Source organism: Hyperolius riggenbachi, chromosome 3 (assembly GCF_040937935.1).
Source record: "Hyperolius riggenbachi isolate aHypRig1 chromosome 3, aHypRig1.pri, whole genome shotgun sequence".
NCBI lineage: Eukaryota > Metazoa > Chordata > Amphibia > Anura > Hyperoliidae > Hyperolius > Hyperolius riggenbachi.
Genome location: NC_090648.1, coordinates 413,992,041 through 414,013,270, shown reverse-complemented (window position 1 = coordinate 414,013,270; position 21,230 = coordinate 413,992,041). Strand labels below are relative to the sequence as shown.

General features: G+C 44.6%; 2 protein-coding genes across 5 annotated transcripts in view; both read right to left on the bottom strand.

The window, feature by feature from the left end:
- Positions 1 to 21,230, bottom strand: part of LOC137564105 (E3 ubiquitin-protein ligase RNF14-like) — a 189,976-nt gene that overhangs the window by 116,691 nt on the left and 52,055 nt on the right. The window lies entirely within an intron of this gene.
- Positions 19,984 to 21,230, bottom strand: part of LOC137564104 (E3 ubiquitin-protein ligase RNF14-like) — a 69,011-nt gene continuing 67,764 nt past the window's right edge. For 3 of the 4 annotated variants that reach the window (XM_068277477.1, XM_068277479.1, XM_068277478.1), the window contains exon 10: positions 19,984 to 20,921. In XM_068277477.1, coding sequence (XP_068133578.1) covers positions 20,800 to 20,921 — 122 coding nt within the window. In that variant the 3' untranslated portion in view covers positions 19,984 to 20,799. The remainder of the gene's footprint in view (positions 20,922 to 21,230) is intronic. The other variant, XM_068277480.1, reaches the window with a different exon arrangement.

Here is a 21,230-nt window from a genome sequence, read left to right as displayed (position 1 = left end):
CTCCCTCAATGTATTCTAAATTTTTGTGGTCAGTGTAAACTGTAATCGTATGTTCTGCTCCTTCCAACCAATGAAGCCACTCTTCAAAGGCCAATTTGATGGCCAGGAGCTCCCTGTTGCCTATATCATAGTTTCTCTCTGCCGGAGAGAACCTACGAGAAAAGTAGGCACATGGGTGTAATCTGCCCTGCAACCCTGACCGCTGGGACAGCACAGCCCCTACCCCGACCTCTGAGGCGTCCACCTCATCAATAAAGGGATAGGAAGTATCAACGTGTCTCAGGATGGGTGCAGAGCAAAACAAATCTTTCAAGGTGGAGAATGCATGCAGAGCCTCTGAAGACCAATGGGTCGTATCTGCCCCTTTCTTAGTGAGACAGGTGAGGGGTGCAATAACAGTGGAGTACCCCCTTTATGAACCTTCTATAGTAATTGGCAAAGCCTAGAAATCTCTGAAGAGATTTTAACCCCACTGGTTGAGGCCATTCCAACACAGCAGAAACCTTGGCAGGATCCATAGACAGGCCCGAGGTGGAAATAACGTACCCTAAAAAGGTGACAGATGTTACTTCGAAAATGCATTTCTCCACTTTGGCGTAAAGCATGTTTTGTCTCAGTTTATCCAATACAAACTTGACATGTGTCCTGTGCTCAGAGAGGTTGTTAGAAAAGATAAGTATATCATCTAGGTATACCAACACAAACTTGCCCAATACCTCCCTGAATACCTCATTAATCAGTTCCTGAAAGACGGCCGGGGCGTTACACAGCCCGAAGGGCATTACCAGGTACTCGTAATGCCCGTCGGGCGTGTTAAAGGCCGTCTTCCATTCATCGCCCTTTCTGATCCGCACCAGGTTGTATGCCACCCGTAAATCCAATTTTGAAAAGATCTTAGCGTCGGTTATCTGTGTAAACAAGTCATCTATCAAGGGCAAAGGGTAGCGATTTTTTACTGTGATTTTATTCAGGCCCAGGTAATCAATGCAAGGCCGCAGGCCTCCGTCTTTTTTATTAACAAAAAAGAAACCTGCGCCAGCAGGTGACTGAGAAGGGCGAATGAACCCCTTGGCTAAATTTTCACGAATGTATTCCTGCATGGCCATTTTCTCTGGACCAGACAAATTGTAAAGATGGCCCCTAGGGGGCATACAACCCGATCGGAGATCGATGGGGCAATCAAAGGGGCGATGTGGAGGTAACTTATCTGCAGCCTTGGGACAGAACACATCAGAATACTCGGAATATTGTGCTGGTACCCCCGCCAACTGGATCTTGGTCTGGCCCAGTGTCACTCTCCCTAAACACCGCTAGAAACAGTGAGTTGACCAGCTGGTTAACTGACCGGTAGCCCAATTAATCTGTGGAGAGTGTAAGTGCAGCCATGGCATGCCAAGGATGACTGTGGAGGTGGTCATGTGTAACACAAAAAACTGTAACTTCTCCTTATGTAACACCCCTATAGTGACTTCCACCTCTGGTGTCTGAGACAGCGGATGATCACTTTGCAGGGGGAGTCATCTACTGCCGTAACCTGAATGGGTGGCTTCACTGGGGTGAACGGGATACCCAATTTCTTAGCAAATTCAAAATCCATAAAATTAGCTGCAGAGCCTGAATCAATAAAAGCCTCAGAAACCTCAGTTTTATCTTCCCATGTGACTGTACAGGGAAGGAGTAACCGTTTATCTTCTAGGGGTAAAAGTCGCGTGCCTAGGGTGCTACCCCCTACAACTCCTAGGCGATAGCGTTTCCCGGCTTGTTAGGACAATTACGTACTCTATGACCCCCCTCTGCGCAGTAAAGACACAGCCGCTCAGACATCCTGCGTCTTCGCTCCACTTGGGATAGTTTTGACCGACCAATTTGCATTGGTTCGGGTGGAGGCGAGACAGGAGGAGGTGGAGTTACTGGAGGCGCAGCGTAGCACACCATTCTTACATGACTACTACCCCGGGTCTGTTTCGACTCGAATGGCCGATGAAATGGCCTCGACTGTTTTAGGTTCAGGCAGACTTAACATGAGATCTGAAACCTCATCTGACAACCCTGATAAGAAACAATCTAATAGGGCATAGGTGTCCCACCTGGCTGAAACTGACCACCTCCTAAATTCGGCTGCGTAATCTTCGACCGGACCCTTGCCTTGACGCAAGAGCTTGAGCTTACGCACAGAGGTCGCGGCAAGGTCTGGGTCATAGTAAATTACTGCCATGGCTTTAAAAAATTCATCCACGGAAGAGAGGGCCAAATCCCTGGTGGGCAAACTGTACGCCCACGTCTGAGAATCGCCTGATAACAAAGTCTTAATAAACGTGACCCTTTGGGTCATATTTCCAGAAGATCGGGGTCTTAACTCAAAGTACGATAACACTCTACTTTTAAAATTTCGGAAGTCAGATCTGTCACCAGAAAATTTCTCGGGTACAGGCAAACGTATATCAGAGTTAGGAGGGGATCGCACCTCATCCACTGCTGTCTGGAGGGTTTGTAAAGAATCAGACAAGGCTTCAATCATAGTCTTGTGACTACCCAGCACTTGATTGATGTTTTCCACCGAAGTGGCAAGTGCACCCAGACGGTCAGTGTGTGCGTCCATTTGCATTTTTGGTCTGCCGTTCTGTAACGATCGGTGTAACACAGAGAGGGTCTGATTACCGGTGAACTGCAGTCTCACCAGGAATACAGAATATATCCGATTATTGGTGATCTGCAGTATCACCGATAATCAGATATATACACTAACCTCTGGACACCAGGGAGAACAAGTGAGTGTTTAGATGCAACAGTATACTTTGAGTACTTCACCAGAAGTATGTTCCTTCCTATGGCCTAGACTCTCCAGGAGGGAGGAGCTAGGCTGAAGGTAGGAAGGTCAGAGCGTGAGTGACACCCGAGTGGGAGGGTGTCACTAACAGGTCTGGGAACTGCCTCTAACAGTAAGGCCAGTTCTCGAGGTCGGCAAGCCAGGTCGTTAACACACAGACAAATAAGGTACTGAATCAGGATGCAAATACAGAGTCCAGGAACGAGCAGAGTTTTGGCAACAGGATATCAGAAATAGCAAGGTACAGAATCAGGATACAAATACAGAGTCTAGGAACGAGCAGAGTTTGGCAACAGGGTATCAAGCAAGGTATAATAGCAAGGTACAAGATCAGAGTTCAGAGGAATAGTCAGGCAGGCAGAAGGTAATAACAAATAATACAATTCAATGTTCCTAATGCTAAGGTGTGAGTGCCTTGATGTCAACACCTTTGGAAACTATGCTAGAACACAGATACAGACAAGGTCTGAGTGCTACCACGTTGTGATCGCAACGGCAGACAACCAGAGAATGCCCAGCACCCAGTATATATAGTAAAGCGCTCTCCAGCGCCTCCCTTAAGTGCTGGACCAATGGCAGGTGGTGAAAATGTCAGCTGACCAGCCTGGTCAGCTGACCCTTTTCTGGCTGTCATATAAGCTCTGCCTCTAAGCGCGTCCTTCTGAATCTGTGTGGACTAGCAGTCCCAGCCACATCAGACATGTCTTGCAATGCAACCATTGATTCAAGCGTGGGGACCGCCGCCCCGCTCTCTAAGCAAGCGGCGGTTTCCCCGCGTCCGGCCGCAATGTCAGCTGCTCTGCCATGCGTGCAATCTGCCGCCTCCAACGCGGACTCCACCGCTCTGTCCATGCGGCATGCGGCGGTTTCTCCGCATTGTGCCGCCATGTTAGACGCGTTAACAGCCGCCTCACTCTGAGCCTTTGCGGCAGCTTTTTCGCGTTTCCTCACAGTTACATAATGACAATAAGGTGCTTGAATCTTGAGGTAAATAAACAGCACTGGTGCCCCAACCAATGTCCACTCTCCAACCCTCACATTTCAAGGACACACACAGAACAGGGGGCTAGGCAGAACTTATTAACATTTTTTGCGACCAGTTGGGTTTTGGGTCGGCCTCTTCTGCGCTTCACCGCGCAGGTCACGTGGTCTTTTCGACGTCATTAGGACAGTACTGCGCAGGCGTAGTAGTTCTGCTCCTGTGCAATACCGTCCTGATGACGGCGGAAAGACCACATGAGACTGGCTGCGCCAGCGGAGAAGACCGGGAGCCACCAGAGCTGCAGCGAGGGCACAGGACGGCTGCTCCGGGCTGGAGGAAGCCCCAGGTAAGTGGATCTTTTTTTTAACAGCTTGGATCACTCCATTAAGCACTGTTAAGGAGCGGTCACTAAGCATGCCTTACATAGCTCATTGCTATGTAAGAAGTATGCCTTTCTTAGAAGCATACCTTCCTTACATAGGAGAGTGCTTTCCTATACATAGGAAAGAACACTCCTATCTAATGAAGGCATGCGCCTATCTCAGGAAGGCACGCTCCTAAGGAAGGCATGCTCCTTACATAGCAGCGAGCACTGCTATGTAAAGCTTGCATAGTGGCCGCTCCTTCACATTAAGGTGCACTGCTTTAGCAGTGCAGCTTAATGAATCTAGCCCATTGGCCTAATTTCTGAGCAAATGTGACTCGCTTACATCATGCAGCACATAGGGTCACCTCAGAAGTCGAGGGATTTTTGGTTGGTGGGTCTGGGGGATTTTTTGGATGGTGTCATGTTGTCGGACACATCAATTTTAAATAGTTTTAAATACATTGTAGTAACTTGTTGGCTCTAATAGACTAATAAACTTTATTGATTGTTACAAAATAATTTGTGGCGCAGCCAATTCTTTTCAGGATTTCGTTCCTTGATTCTAGCGTGCAACCACCACTCAGCTGTAGAGATAAACAATGATATGCTGCTAATTCAGCTTGCATACAAAATAACCCTTGCATCAGTTCATTATTTGAATAATAAACATTAGAACCACCAATGTAAAATGTCACAATAAAGTTGCTCATCCTATCCAAAATGCCAGTGTGTAGACTTTATGCTGGGTACACACGGTGCGTTCCCGCACTCGATTCCCCGCTCGATTCCCGGCCGATTGACTATTTCCCACATGTCCGATTGCCGTTTCGATCGATCGTTAGGTCGATTTGGCATACTTTGCATGAGAATCGGCCTAACAATCATCAAAATGCGCTCGGAAATTCTCGGAAATAATCGAGCGGCCGGGAATCGAGCGGGGCATCGAGTGCGGAAACCCAGCATTATGAAGAGAAGTCATTTTCAGTGAAGCAGACTTGCATAACTGCAAAGTGTCACCTTAGAATGACTATGTGCATCATACAGTGAATGCTTCCTAGTTATCTGTTGCTGGTAAAGAGCTGTTAAAGCAGCATCATGTGAACTTTGAATCTTTATAAAGATATATGACCCTATGACTCAACAGATTACAGAAACCTTCTAAAGTCTGGCTGCTGAGATCATGTGGAAGCCTCGAAGATTATGCCTCAATGGCACTGCCTTGTGAACCCGGAATGATAAACAGTACCTGTGACTCACTGGCAAAATAACTGACATCATCTTAATCAACATCAGGTCATTATACTTTACAAAACAGGCAAACATGACCATGCCAAAACTTAATGCACTTAATCTGCTAATATTAGGCAGACAATTTGTTCCAGTAGACTGCACATTTTCAGAATATCAGCATACATGTACATACAGTTGAGCTCATGCATTTACACGCATCCCTTTGGTTTGTAATACTGATACTGTCCTTATAGCATTAAAAGACAACTGAAGCAAGAGGTATATGGAGGCTTTAGTATTTATTTCTTTTTAAGCAATACTAGTTGCCTGGCTGTCCTACTGATCCTTTGCCTCTAATACTTTCCGCCATAGATCCTGAACAAGCATATGCAGATCAGGTGTTTATGACATTATTGTCAGATCTGACAGGATTACCTGCATGCAGACAAATAGATCAGCAGGGCTGCCAGGCAACTGGTATTGTTTAAAAGGAAATAAATATGGCAGCCTCCATATTCTTTTCAATTCAATTGTCCTTTAACTACTTAAAGCGGATCAGAGATGAAAAACTAACCATAACAAGTAACTTGTCTATATATCTTATCTAAAGTTTAGATAGTGTACACAGCATATCTAGCTGCAAACAGCTTCAAAAGTTTATGATTTTTTATTCCTGTGATACAATGAGGGCAGCCATGTTCGGTTTGTCACATTGTCACAGGCTGAGGGCTGGGGATGCTATCAGCTTGCCTGTGTGTAAATTCAGTCCCCTCTCCTCCTCCTATCTGCTTCTGAAATCAATGGCTAGTAGCCTCCTCCTCCTCCTGCCCAGACTGAGCTTCCATAAGCCCTTGCTACAGTGCCAAGGCACAAAAGGAGCTGTGGGCGAGGCTTGTTTAGTTTATAGGGAATTAGAGTATTAAAACAAAACAAAAAAAGTATTTGGCTTGAGGAATGCCCTATAAACCATATGAAAGGAACACAATTATGCAATGAGTAAAAGTTTATCTCGGATCCACTTTAAGCCCCATGTATGTGATAGACATCTGCTGCTGAGGCTGCTATAGCCGCAGGAACATGACTACCATGTCCATGCACTGAGTCAAGTGCTGCGCGTGCACAAGTGCACTCCTGGTAGCCCCTGAAGCAGGAAGGATTTGTGCAAGGTGACATGTGTCCCCTGAGCCAATCCATGCCTGCATAGTGAGAATTGTTGCTATTACAGCCAGTAACAGTGATCATTCTCTAAAAATGCATAAAGGAAGTACATGACTTCCTCTAATGATCGTCCGCATGTGCGCCCGTACACATGACCCCCGCTACTGCATCGGTGATTGGTTAAAAGGATCATGTCATCCCTTGACCCCTGTGACTGCAGTCATTGGCCCAAGTGATCAATGATCACTAATACTGCTAGTAAGGGTCATTTAAAAAAAAAAATAATTAGCGGTATGTGTAAAATAAAGAATATTTTTTTTAAAAAAGCATTTACAAGTACTTCTGATGTCCACCCCCCTTCTTTTTTTTTTTTTTGCAGGTATTGAAAATTTTTCACTATATATCGTGTAACATTGTTTAAAATTAGTTTATCGATGTTCACGGATATGCGGTGATCGTGACTGTAATGACAGACAACTAACAAACCAATCGCTCAAATGCCCATTGCCCGCCATGATAATTTTAATGCGATAATTTAAACAATCGTTTAAATGATAGTTTGCACCCTCATTATTGTGGTAGTGGACATGGATCAGGGCACGATTGCCGGTTGCCCCTGATTGCTATTAATTCATCTTCACGTGGGTACTTGTGTCATAATTGAATGATGACTGTTACGGGCAGTATAAATAACACAACATGCAAAAAAAACGAACACAAACACAGAATATTTATATTGCGCTTTTCTCCTGGCGGACTCAAAGCGTCAGAGCTGCAGCCAGTAGGACGCGCTCAATAAGCAGTAGCAGTGTTAGGAAAACTTGCCCAAGGTCTCCTACTGAATAGATGCTGGCTTACTGAACAGGTAGAGCCGAGATTCGAACCCAGGTCTCCTGTGCCAGAGGCAGAGCTTACAATTAACATAGACTGGTAGCAGATGCCGTCAATCTATGGAAGATAACACGTGCGTGAAAATACACAAAGAATGCGAAAAATTGTCCATGGGAAAAGGCTGGTGTTTTCTGGTGACACAGGTGTGGCCTCTCCCTAACTGTGCCTCTTTCACAGCAGTTGTGTGTTACCTCAGATCTGTGTTCTGAAGTGACAGGAGCTGCTGTGAGGGATCACATAAATTTGGGCACAGTGCTTGCCAATAAATTTAGAGGCCACCATAGGCGCGAATGTAAAGCACAGCTAATATTAACTATAAAAGTAAATTTGGGCCTCAAAGTTGCCCAATAAAATAGCGGGCAATGGGACTGCCCACTATAGAAGCTATAAATATAGCGACTATAAATATAAAAATAGCGGGTGTCACGGCTATTTATAGCTGCAGTTTCTATAGAGGGCGGTCCCAGCGTCCGTTATTTTATCAGGGGACCTTGATGCCCAAATTTACTGTCATAGCTGCTATTAGTGTCGTTTTACATGGGCACCTATGATGGTGCCCATTGGTGTTAGGTATAGATCAGGTAGGATTAGTGTTAGAAATCTGTGTGGGGTGGCTAGGGTTAGGCATAGATAGGGCAGAGTTAGTCTTAGACATAGATAGGGCATATCTATAATAGTGCCGTGAGGAAAAATGGTAATTTTACCGATATTCTATTATCCACAATAGTAGAATATCATTAATTTAACCAATGTTCTACTATCACCCACTATGACCCAACTCTCACCTTAACCCTACACTATGTATTTATTTATTGTATTTATAAAGCACCAACATATTACGCAGCGCTGCCTAACCCTAACTACCCCTCAACTACTGCTGACCCTAACCACACACCACCTACTCGTAACACTAACCAGACCCTATCTGAACTGCAAAAAATCCTTAGGCACACCTTGAGAATAATGGATTGCTGTGCATCCAATTTGTTATCATATAATATGTATGTGACCTCATTTTACGAGTTGTAGAACACATTTTGATGTGTCTTATAGCTTGGACCCCTGCCACATAAAAATTAGGTAAGGACAAACTCAATCCATCATTCTAAAAAATGTTGAGGAAGAAAGGGTTGTTTGACCTCTGTACTCGACAGAGGGAGCGATCTTGGCAATACCAATGTAAAGTATAGGCAGAGTATGTTAGTTGGTGCTGCTCCTTTAAAGGCCACTCTGGGTGGTGAAGATATCTGTAAAGGACAAGGGGGGAAAAGGAAGGGGAGGGGGAGAGCGCACTCAATAGACAATTTGAGAAAACTGGTTAGCCAACCGTGGAATTATCCCGTGGAGATTCTTGCCGATTAGCCCATATGGGTTGGTTGGCTGAATAGCTTTTGTCCCACTCAGAACTGGGGACCAGGTCATTCCAGCGATCTTCTTACAGAAGATGTACTGGCACATATGCTCCTCCGTCCACTGAACTTCAGTCCTGGATCAGATGTATTTCCACTCCTCGCAAATGCTACCTACCGTTATAGGCGGCCGCATGTATGCATAGGAATGTCTCCACAGAGGTGTCTTGGATGTGCAGGAGGAACCAAGTTTGTGCCTAAATTACTCCAGCTGCTCTGTATGCTTTACACTTGTAAGCCACAGGCTGCAGGAGCTCTTGGAGCCAGGAGCTGGCTCAGTTTGTGTGAGGGGTAATGGCTGGGAGAAACTCCACCCTGCTCTGCGTGTCTCGCACAAGCAAGCAGCAGGAAGCTGGAAGGAGGTGTGTGAACTGACAAGCAGGCTGGGGCGTATCTGGGTAATATAGAGCCTATGGCAAACACTGAAATTGTGCCCCCCCTTCCCAGGCAGAGCCCTCTTCCCCTCTAAAATCAGCCTCCTTTCCTGAGTACGTGTTGTAACGATTGTGGAATTCTCTCCGTGATCAGCGCACAAGATGTGCGCTGACACCGCGGAAATCCTCCACAAGCGTATAATTTGCGGGAACCCAGCAAAAGGTGCAAAGCACCTGTAGAGGGAAATTCCTGTCGACAGGGGGAGCTGTGGAGTGCAGAGGAACAGCTCCTCTGCCCTACCACACACGCCAGACAGGAATTGTACGAAGGCAAGAAACGCAATCGCAAGAGAGGCGATTGAGAATGAGCACAGAGACAGATTGTATGTGTGTGCACCAAACTAGTCGCCAACCCGCGACGGTGCACACACCACAGCAGATATGAAGTAGGAACGCGATCGCGAGAGGTGCGATCGCCAGACGTGACACAAGGCTACAGCAAGGCAGAGCACGAGAGTAGCAAAGGCACAGCAAATCATACAATGAGGAGATACGGAAAATAACAAACGCTAGCTAAACGCGAACACCGCACTCATTCGCAACAGTGCACGCGTTTATGCGCGGTCTCCACGTGATAAGCACAATAGAGACAAGCACGCCTAACTAACCACTGACAGACAAACATGAAACAGAGGACGCGAGCGCTTGCTTAACGGTTACCTCACCGAGCCTCCAGCAAGCGTTCGTAGCCGACAAGACAGACACACGAAAACAGGAACAGGCGAGTGATAGGATCCACAGCACTAGCGAAAAGTGGCCAGTGCGATCCAGGGAGACAGAGAGATGGAGATCAGACGCATCCACAGCACTAGCGAAAGTGGCTAGTGCGATCCAGGAAGACAGAACAGAAGGATCCACAGCGCTAGCGCAAGATGCTAGTGCGATCCAAGTACAGAGTAGCAGACCAGAAGGATCCACAGCACTAGCGCAAGAGGCTGGTGCGATCCAGGAAGACAGAACAGAAGGATCCACAGCGCTAGCGCAAGATGCTAGTGCGATCCAAGTACAGAGTAGCAGACCAGAAGGATCCATAGCACTAGCGCAAGAGGCTGGTGCGATCCAGGAAGACAGAACAGAAGGATCCACAGCGCTAGCGCAAGATGCTAGTGCGATCCAAGTACAGAGTAGCAGACCAGAAGGATCCACAGCACCAGCGAAAAGAGGCCAGTACGATCCAGGAAGACAGATCAGAAGGGGCTACCAGTAACAACCGCTGTTCTGGTTAGCACCCAGACACACAGAACGATTTCCCGTCGACCACCGCTGGGACAGGACAATCGCAACAGACAAACAAAACAGATAAGCAATCCTAACTGCACTAGGGAACCTGCCGAGTGCAGTCCCAGGAATTACTCTAAGCTGATATTCAAACAATGAGCAAGGCTGACACTCTCCAGAGTGTTTCACAGGAAGAATCCTTATGACCAGCCCAGTACTGTGGGATCACATGGTATATATAGAGCAAGCCTACAAAGGATGTGACTAGGCAATCTGCATGACAAACATATGCAAATTCCTCAGCAGCAAGCTGCAATACTGACAAAAGGTCTCTCTTCCAGAGACCTGCAGAATGCAGACCTGAACAGTGGTCAAAAGGCAGCTGAGCAGATCATTACAGTACCCCCCCCCCCCCTCTAGGGTCGAATTCCAGACGACCCTCAAAACTGCTATTAGCAAAAGACTCTAACTGAAGACTCATGAAGGTCGGGACAGCCCGACAAGGTCAAATTCCAGAGTCAGTTCACCCGAAACCGACCTCATCGGAAGCAAACACCACCGAAACATGCCCATCAGTACTACCAGTCTCAGTATAACACCCATCAGGACTGTGAACGCCAGAGAAGAAGACATCGACACCCTCCAGACAATACCCACCACCTTCCAAGGAGCGTCCGAAAATACCAAACCTGCCACAATACCTGTTCGAAGTGTCCCTTACAACACAAAAGCCACTGTTGATTTTATCCAGGGTACCAAGCAAAATTTCTCCTGGAATCTCCCAGAACCTTTTGAAGCTCCACAGAGATCCCAAGAGGGCAGAACAATCACCAGGCTCACATGGAGAACTATCAAGAACCCCTATGGAACCAATGACAATCCCGGATTCAGAATTACGAGGACACCCATCAAGATCAAGACTTTCAGGGACCACTTCTGGGCATGCAAGCAGGCAGGCCATATCAGAGCATGTCTCCACCGAGGAAGCATCTGAGCATGCTGGTAACAGAGGCACACTTGGGCTTTCTGGGTCACAGAGCACATTGGGGTACACCAGCACAGGAGAAACCTCAGAACATGTCGGAGAACTGCCAACCTCAGAGTCCGGCACGACAGGACCAAAACCAGTACCGGGCAGAGGATCATCATGAGCAGTGGTCTCAAGCACTGGACTTTCAAAAAAAAAAGCTCAGACTCAGGCTTAGAAGTCTCAGTGACTGTAATGGTATCTGACAAAAACTCATCATTGACTACACAGGCGTGAAGCTCCATCAGAGCTGCAAAGGTAGTCAGCACAACAGCAATGCCTACTGAAGTGGGCAACACCTCAGAAGGACTTGGGGGGCAGGAGACATCTCCTACAAGTTCTGCACCCTTTGGGAGGAACTCGGAGGTCTCCAGGACATCAGACAAGACCTCAGGAACATCATTTTTCAAGTTTTCTGAGAAGGATTCTGAACTATCCATGTTACAGGGCAAAACTGGAACTTTATTTTGTGAACAGGGCAGATGTCCCAGGGAAGGTTCCACCATAAACTGAGACTGAATTTCATCATCATGAGTGGAACGTACAGGAATATTTACTGGAACACACACTGACTCCCTAACTTTAATCTCGCTGCACCCAGAATTCTGCGTAGCAGTCAAACTAGCTTGTAACTCCAAAACTGCAGAAAAACAGGTGAGTATAGTGGCAATACCTAGACGAGCCTCTAGGGACACTGCAGGAGACTCTAAACAAGGCCATATTAACTCATCCAGAGTACAGGGTGCAGAATCAGCATTTTCCTCAGAACAAGAAAGGGACTCACAAATGTCAGTGTGATTGGACATCATATTGTTATTCATGGTACAGGGCAGGCTCAGAGAAACTTTCTCTGGACCCAGCAAAGATGTTTCAGAGTCAGATTCGCAAAACCAAAGCGCTGTCTCACTCTTAGACTCGGCTAACAATGTCAAATCCGAGGAGCCAGAATGCAAAACCTGCGAATCAAAAATCGCTTTAGGTTGTGAAACTGACGCTTCCATAGAGCAAACCTCCGCGATCTGCGGGGCAGACTGTAAGGTGTACAGGACAGAAACACTGGAGCAACTGTCACCAGGCAACGGGCCCTTACAGGTGTGAACAGGGTGAGACAAAGACGCATCTGCAGTAGAAATAGCGACAACATCAGGAAAAACTTTATTAGACATATTAATTTTACTTTTGATGCTACAAAATTTAGGAATTTTCCCCATGGCAGAATCACAGATGGAAGATCTTAAAGGTCTGTCTCTAAATGATAAAGGGTCCCACACATCCTTGAGAAAACTGGCACATTCATGCTGATCACAATGAACATCAGAGAAACAGGCATCAGATCGCACAGATTTAAACTGCACGCAGTCAGGAGCGAATCCTCCAGGATTCGCACAGGAATCAACCACAGTGGCACACCCACTCATTTCAGATCGCCTTATGTCACGACTCACATGCTTTACCCCAGAAATGCAGGAACAATCATCCGACAACGATGTCTCTTTATTGGAATCAATTGATTGGTGTGTGTGCAACTCATCCAAAATCGTCTGCCACACACACACATCACTGGATCCACAAAACACCTGTCACACTCATCGGAATCAATCAAAAGGTACACAGAATCGAGACATTCATTCAAGACATCTTCGCTTTTTGCGATGTAAAAATCGCAAAAGGCTTTCCAATCAAAATCAAATTCCTCCATCAAGGCCCCGATTTCCCATGAGGCAAATGGAGGTTCAAACAAGCCAGTATCTAAGTAGCTTTCATAAGGGTTGGGGTCAGGTACATGCATAGACTTTCTTACTCCTTTAATATAAAAAATGATTCTGCCTATTAAAGGATCCACAAAAGCTTTGGATTGGGGCAAAAAAGCCGGAGACGGAACAACATCATTGTAAACATCAATAGGGAGTGTTTTATTCCGATGCTTGCGTTTTTTAGTTTTTCTCTTTTTAGCCACTTTACATGTCTGTTTATATGCAAGAAACGTTTCTAGGCAGTTCTCTTGCATCTGCTTAGAGGCTGAAGTGGCATGAGAAACATTAAACTCATTATCATACTGAATGGTTTTGCACATTTCAGACTTGACAGAAATAACCTCCCTATTTGTGGTTGCTATGGGCAACAAATCTTTTGGCTGACAAGCCGAATCAGCAGATTGGCCTGCAAGCACCAATTCATTAACATATGGTAATGACACAGAAATGTTGCATGAGCTGATCTGATCAGCATCATGCTCTGCAGGAAAAAACTCATAGAAATAACCTGGCAGGGGAATTCTAAGCTTACGAGAAAATACATGACTCAGAAATCTGCGAGGGTTATGTCTCAGATTCACGTGTTTGGCACACTCATCCGCCCACACAAACAGATCCTCTTGGAAAAGATTGTAAGCAATCTGAGCACTCCAAGTGGAAATGCTGGTGGCCTGAAATTCAGGATTTGCCAAGAATCTGGAACATTCTGATATAAAGTCATCTCTGGTTTCAGAGTCCAGTATCTTAAAGATACAGGACCCATATTCAACACGATCGTACAAATCAGAAATTCCCTCTACACTGGGAATTTTGGTTGGGCTGGTCATACTGTAACGATTGTGGAATTCTCTCCGTGATCAGCGCACAAGACGTGCGCTGACACCGCGGAAATCCTCCACAAGCGTATAATTTACGGGAACCCAGCAAAAGGTGCAAAGCACCTGTAGAGGGAAATTCCTGTCGACAGGGGGAGCTGTGGAGTGCAGAGGAACAGCTCCTCTGCCCTACCACACACGCCAGACAGGAATTGTACGAAGGCAAGAAACGCAATCGCAAGAGAGGCGATTGAGAATGAGCACAGAGACAGATTGTATGTGTGTGCACCAAACTAGTCGCCAACCCACGACGGTGCACACACCACAGCAGATATGAAGTAGGAACGCGATCGCGAGAGGTGCGATCGCCAGATGTGACAAGGCTACAGCAAGGCAGAGCACGAGAGTAGCAAAGGCACAGCAAATCATACAATGAGGAGATACGGAAAAAAACAAACGCTAGCTAAACGCGAACACCGCACTCATTCGCAACAGTGCACGCGTTTATGCGCGGTCTCCACGTGATAAGCACAATAGAGCCAAGCACGCCTAACTAACCACTGACAGACAAACATGAAACAGAGGACGCGAGCGCTTGCTTAACGGTTACCTCACCGAGCCTCCAGCAAGCGTTCGTAGCCGACAAGACAGACACACAAAAACAGGAACAGGCGAGTGATAGGATCCACAGCACTAGCGAAAAATGGCCAGTGCGATCCAGGGAGACAGAGAGATGGAGATCAGACGGATCCACAGCACTAGCGAAAGTGGCTAGTGCGATCCAGGAAGACAGAACAGAAGGATCCACAGCGCTAGCGCAAGATGCTAGTGCGATCCAAGTACAGAGTAGCAGACCAGAAGGATCCACAGCACTAGCGCAAGAGGCTGGTGCGATCCAGGAAGACAGAACAGAAGGATCCACAGCGCTAGCGCAAGATGCTAGTGCGATCCAAGTACAGAGTAGCAGACCAGAAGGATCCACAGCACCAGCGAAAAGAGGCCAGTACGATCCAGGAAGACAGATCAAAAGAGGCTACCAGTAACAACCGCTGTTCTGGTTAGCACCCAGACACACAGAACGATTTCCTGTCGACCACCGCTGGGACAGGACAATCGCAACAGACAAACAAAACAGATAAGCAATCCTAACTGCACTAGGGAACCTGCCGAGTGCAGTCCCAGGAATTACTCTAAGCTGATATTCAAACAATGAGCAAGGCTGACACTCTCCAGAATGTTTAACAGGAAGAATCCTTATGACCAGCCCAGTACTGTGGGATCACATGGTATATATAGAGCAAGCCTACAAAGGATGTGACTAGGCAATCTGCATGACAAACATATGCAAATTCCTCAGCAGCAAGCTGCAATACTGACAAAAGGTCTCTCTTCCAGAGACCTGCAGAATGCAGACCTGAACAGTGGTCAAAAGGCTGCCTGCCTGCGCAGGCAGCTGAGCAGATCATTACACGTGTGTTATGGTTTCTGTGTTTTGGCTCGGGATATTGCTGAAGATACTTTTTTCTTCTTATTCCCTCTCTGTCCTCTTTTCTAACACTAAGCCAAGTGAGCTCTACATACATAAAATAAGTAGCCATGTTCCTCCATATAACAGAATTAATCTGATCTGAGTGATGGGGAGACACAGGGGCAGGCATGGCAGCGCAGCACAGGAAGAGACGTGGCTGCACCCCTCTAAATACGCCTCTGCAAGCAGGTGCATGGTAGAAAGGATAAAAGGCTGCTGCCTTGTAGTGTAGTTAAAAGTATTTATTCTAATAAAAAGCAACGCGTTTCCGAGAGCTCAACTCTCTTTCATCAGGCTAAAAATCTCATTTTCAATATTATGATCAAACTTGGTAAAGTTTCAGAAAAACTATAGTCGGTAGCTTACAAAACACCCACTTTTGAAAAGCCCTGGTTTTTAGCTTTCCATAATGGTGACATTGTGTTTTTTTCTGATATCCCGGCTCTCCTGGAGTTATGCAAACAAAGAGTGGGGCTATAAATTAGTGCAAAAAAAAAAAAATGTCCTGCAAAAAAGCCATAGGCCCACTTTGAGAAGAATGAATAGTTGTGCATCCAGTTTGTCATCAAATTACATGTATCTGACCTAATTTTATTCATAACAAGTTGTAGAATAAATGTTGATGTGTCTTATAGCTTAGAGACCCCTGTCACATAAAAACTTCAATCCATCATTCAACAAAAATGTAATTTTCAAAACTATGATCAAACTTGGACAATCCGATAAGGCTGGCACCACAAATAAGTAAAAATAGCTCTTTATTTAAACGTTATTAAAATTACATTATGTCAGATATAAAAGTGAAAAATAATGGCCATGGCAACAGCCCGTTGTTTCAAGCTTGACGCCTTTTACCAAGCCATATAGCTATGGCTATATGGTTTGATAAAGGGCATCAAGCTTGAAACAGTGGGCTGTCGCCATGGCTATTATTTTTCACTTTTATATCTCACATAATGTCATTTTAATGACGTTTGAATAGAAACTATGTTTACTTATTTGTGGTGCCAGTCTTATCGAATTGCTCATGGACTGGTCTCCAGTACATGGACCATAGAATTGGGCACATTTTATTTCCTTTTTGCATGGGTGCTCCGTCACTTCATAAGTCGGTACCTTACAAAACACTCACCTTTGAATAGCTTTGGTTGTTAGCTTTCATAATGGTGACAATTGTGGACTTTTTCTGCTGTTCATACTCTTCTGGGGCTATGTAAACAAAGTATGATGCTAATATACTTTGTGGAAAAAATTGTCCTGTAGAAAGTCACTTGCACACTTTAGACTTAATGGCTTGCTAGATGCCCAAGTAGCCATCAACTGGATATGTGGTATTATTTTAACTGTAACTAAGTTGTAGAATATATTTTATGATGGTTTAGCGTTGAGGCCTTTGTTTTGTGAATTTATTTTAGTCACAAAGTGAATAAAAAGCAATAAAATGTTTATTTGCATATATTCTGTACCAAAATAAAAAGCTTGTAAAAACAAAACAAAGTGACAAAACTTAAATTGTCACCTTAGTTACTTAGCATTTTAAATATGTATGCCATTAAGGTATTTTACTATTATTTTTGCACCTTTATTTCCAAATAATATATTGCTGCCATGCAATGCACTAGGGCAGGGATTCTCAAACTGGGTGCCGCGGCACCCTGGTGCGCCTTGAGCACCTGCCAGGGGTGCCTCGGCGTTCATCCACATCCTTAGGGGGGTGCTGCTGAATAAGGGTCGTAACAGCATTTCAGTAGTTATTTTTGCCGAGGGGTGCCTTGAAAAAAATTTCAGCGCCATCAAGGGTGCCCTCAACCGAAAAAGTTTGGGAACCACTGCACTAGGGACATACTTTAAATGTTGGAAAAACCAAGACAAATGGGCAAATAAATGTGTGGGTTTTATCTACAATAGCATTGTTTATTTTAAAACTGTAGTGAATTTTTACTCTTTTTTCCCTTTGAAATGCATAGATAAGAAATAATTAAAAAAAACATCACCCCCTAAAAAGCCTAATATGTGACAAAAGAAAACAAGATATAGATCATTGTCACGTAGCAAGCAGGTATTCCAAGGAATGACCACAATTTGCAGAAATACTGACACTAAAACAGAAACAGTAGTGTGCAAAAGTGTTTAATGAAAACCATACGGTGCATAAATGCAACCACAACAAGCTATGTACAACAACCAGGAATTGCAGTGATATACATATATACAATGATGCAAATAAGATGCAAACATATGCGAACCACATACACAGCAAATATACACAGGTGATCACCGACCAATCGAGAACATGCAGTATACACACATGCAATCCAACCTATCTATCTAACACAAATAATGATGAATATAGACAAATAGCGCGGTATCACAGGGAACAGGCAATGACAAGTCAGAACAGAGTATCAGGGTCAGCAATGGGTAATCAGATACAGGCGAGGCACAAAGGAATAAACAGAAGCAGAGTCAGGACAACCAAAGGTTCAGCAACAGGTTATAAGATCAGGCAAACAAGGAACAAGAATCAGGGATCTAGGAACAGAAGTGTCCAGGAACTCAGACCTACAGGGGACGAGGTTCTGGTAATTGTTTGGAGGAAGAGGCAGTCTTTACATAGTCCATGTAACAGGAAGCAGCTGGTGGTAAATGGTCAAAGTTCCATTAGAGGCTTCTGCAGGCCAGGCTAAAAACTGCAAGTCTTTGTACATAATGACAGGCCACCTGCTGGTGGATAGTGGAAGTTCATGCCATAAGTTCACAACATAGTCATCAGTACAGGGTGGGCCATTTATATGGATACACCTTAATAAAATGGGAATGGTTGGTAATATTAACTTCCTGTTTGTGGCACATTAGTAAATGTGAGGGGGAAAACTTTTCAAGATGAGTGGTGACCATGGCGGTCATTTTGAATCCAACTTTTGTTTTTTCGATAGGAAGAGGGTCATGTGACATATCAAACTTATTGGGAATTTCACAAGAAAAACAAGGGTGTGCTTGGTTTTAACGTAACTTTATTATTTCATGAGTTATTTACAAGTTTCTCTTTGTTTACAGCCATTGACATGTTGCCGAGGTTAACACGTGAGGAGTGGATAGAAATTGCGTTGATGTCTGGTGAACGCAGTAACGGGGTCATTGCAGCAGTTTTCAATTCAAGACACCCTATGAGACCACCCATCTCCCATGCTACAGTTAACAAACTGCTTGCTAAGTTTCGAGAAACTGGTTCAGTGTTGGATTTGCCAAAATGTGGACGCATGAAATCTGTCACTAATAAAGAAACATCAGTGGCTGTCCTAGCTACATTCAGCAAGAGCCCACAGCGTAGCACTCGTGGCATGTCACTGGAGAGTGGCATTAGTCGAACATCCCTTCGGCGGATATTAGCTACTCACAAATGGCACCCTTACAAACTCCAGCTACTGCAGCATCTCAACGAGGATGAGCCAGATCGGTGCACTGAATTTGCAGAATGGGCAAAACAAAAATTGGAACAGGTTTATGCAGAATATTTAGTTCAGTGATGAGGCAAACTTTTATGTGAATGTTGAAGTTAACAAACAAAACCACCGCTATTGGTCTGACACTAACCCACATTGGATAGATCCCTCCAAGACTGTTGGAACAAAAAAATTGATGGTATGGTGTGGTATAAAGATAGTGGGGCCATTCTTCATCAATGGAAACCTCAAGGCCGCTGGATATGCGAAATTGCTACATGATGATGTGTTTCCCTCTTTATGTACTGAAGCTGGCACATTCCCTGAGTTTTTCCAGCAAGATGATGCACCACCACATTATGGGTGTCAGGTCCAAGCATTCTTAGATGAACAGTTTCCTGTTTGGATTGGTCGTCATGGGCCAGTTGAATGGCCCCCAAGGTCTCTCGATATGACCCCCTTCGACTTTTATCTTTGGGGTCATCTGAAGGCAATTGTCTATGCTGTGAAGATACGAGATGTGCAGCACCTGAAACTATGGATACTGGAAACCTGTGCTAGCATTTCTCCTGCGGTGTTGCTATCAGTGTGTGAAGAGTGGGAGAAGAGGGTTGCATTGAACACATTTTATAAGTGGTCAGAAACTTGTAAATAACTCATGAAAGAATAAAGTTACGTTAACACCAAGCACACCATTATTTTTCTTGTGAAATTCCCAATAAGTTTGATGTGTCACATGACCCACTTCCTATTGAAAAAAAAAAGTTGGTTTCAAAATGGCCGACTTCAAAATGGCCACCATGGTCACCACCCATCCTGAAAAGTTTCCCCCTCACATATACTAATGTGCCACAAACAGGAAGTTAATATAACCAACCATTCACATTTTAATAAGGTGTATCCATATAAATGGTTCACCTTGTAGATTATTGCTAATTTTAATGATTATTCTACTAATGGCAATCCTCTTTTTCTTCAGGTGCCTTTTTTATGTATGCCCCTGGGATTACCTCAAAGGTGGTGAAAGAGACCAGGTAATGTAGTGATGTGAAGGTGTAGTCAAAGTTCAGGCTAATGTCAAAGCAGACGGAAATAAATGTAGTCAGGCCAAAAGTCGAGATCAGGAGCAAGCGAATAACAAGCATAATAAGGAGTCAAGAGCAGATAGATATCAGGCATAAATGAAGCAACATGCGGTAGACAATTAGGAGCTCTAATAGACTCATGCAGGCAAATACACCAGAACATGAGGTCAGGGGTTTATCTAAGCTGATAGAGCAATAAGCACTAAGTGCTGACTGTAGAAGGCTTTTATGGGAAAGGATAGTGTGGTTTTGCGCCAAACTTGCCACTCATGCACAAATGCTTACCATGTGCACACCATGTAATGGTGTAACACCGTAAGCTGTAATGAGTTACAAGCTTAAGCATACACACAAGGCTGTGGCCGTCCACATTCACACGGCTAAGCTGCTGGCAATGAGTATTACATCCACAAACTTAAAGCGTAACTGTCAGGCATAAAATCAAAATCAATTCTTTATTTTTATATGGTAAACAAGTAATAAGGATGCTAACCAGACAATCCAAAAGTTAAAAATCACTTTTACTTTTCTTCTCCATAAAATATCATTCCCCAGATTGCCTGGATCTTATTTGGTACATCTGCCGCACAAAGGAAGTTGCAGGGCATGCTGGGGTTTCTTTTTATCTTCTTTACTTTTTCCTCCGACATAAGTAATGCAGCCTGATTGGCTGAAGCCTCTTTTCCCCTCCCACACCTATGTTCCTCTCTGATTCGCCAATATTTCTCATGCTGAGAAGCCGGGCCGGAGAGTCTGAAGACAGAGTAAGGGAGGAAATATGTCAGGATTTGGCTTCAAAATAGACGCAGTCAAAATGGAAAATCCTAAGAAGGATTTTATCTTTTTTTTACTATAGAAAAATCACTAAAATCAATATGTGGACAGTGCAATACATACAGTAGGATGCAAAAGTTTGGGCAACCTTGGGCAATCGTCATGATTTTCCAGTATAAATCATTGGTTGTTACAATAAAAAATGTCAGTTAAATATATCATGTAGGAGACACACAGTGATATTTGAGAAGTGAAATGAAGTTTATTTGATTTACATAAAGTGTGCAA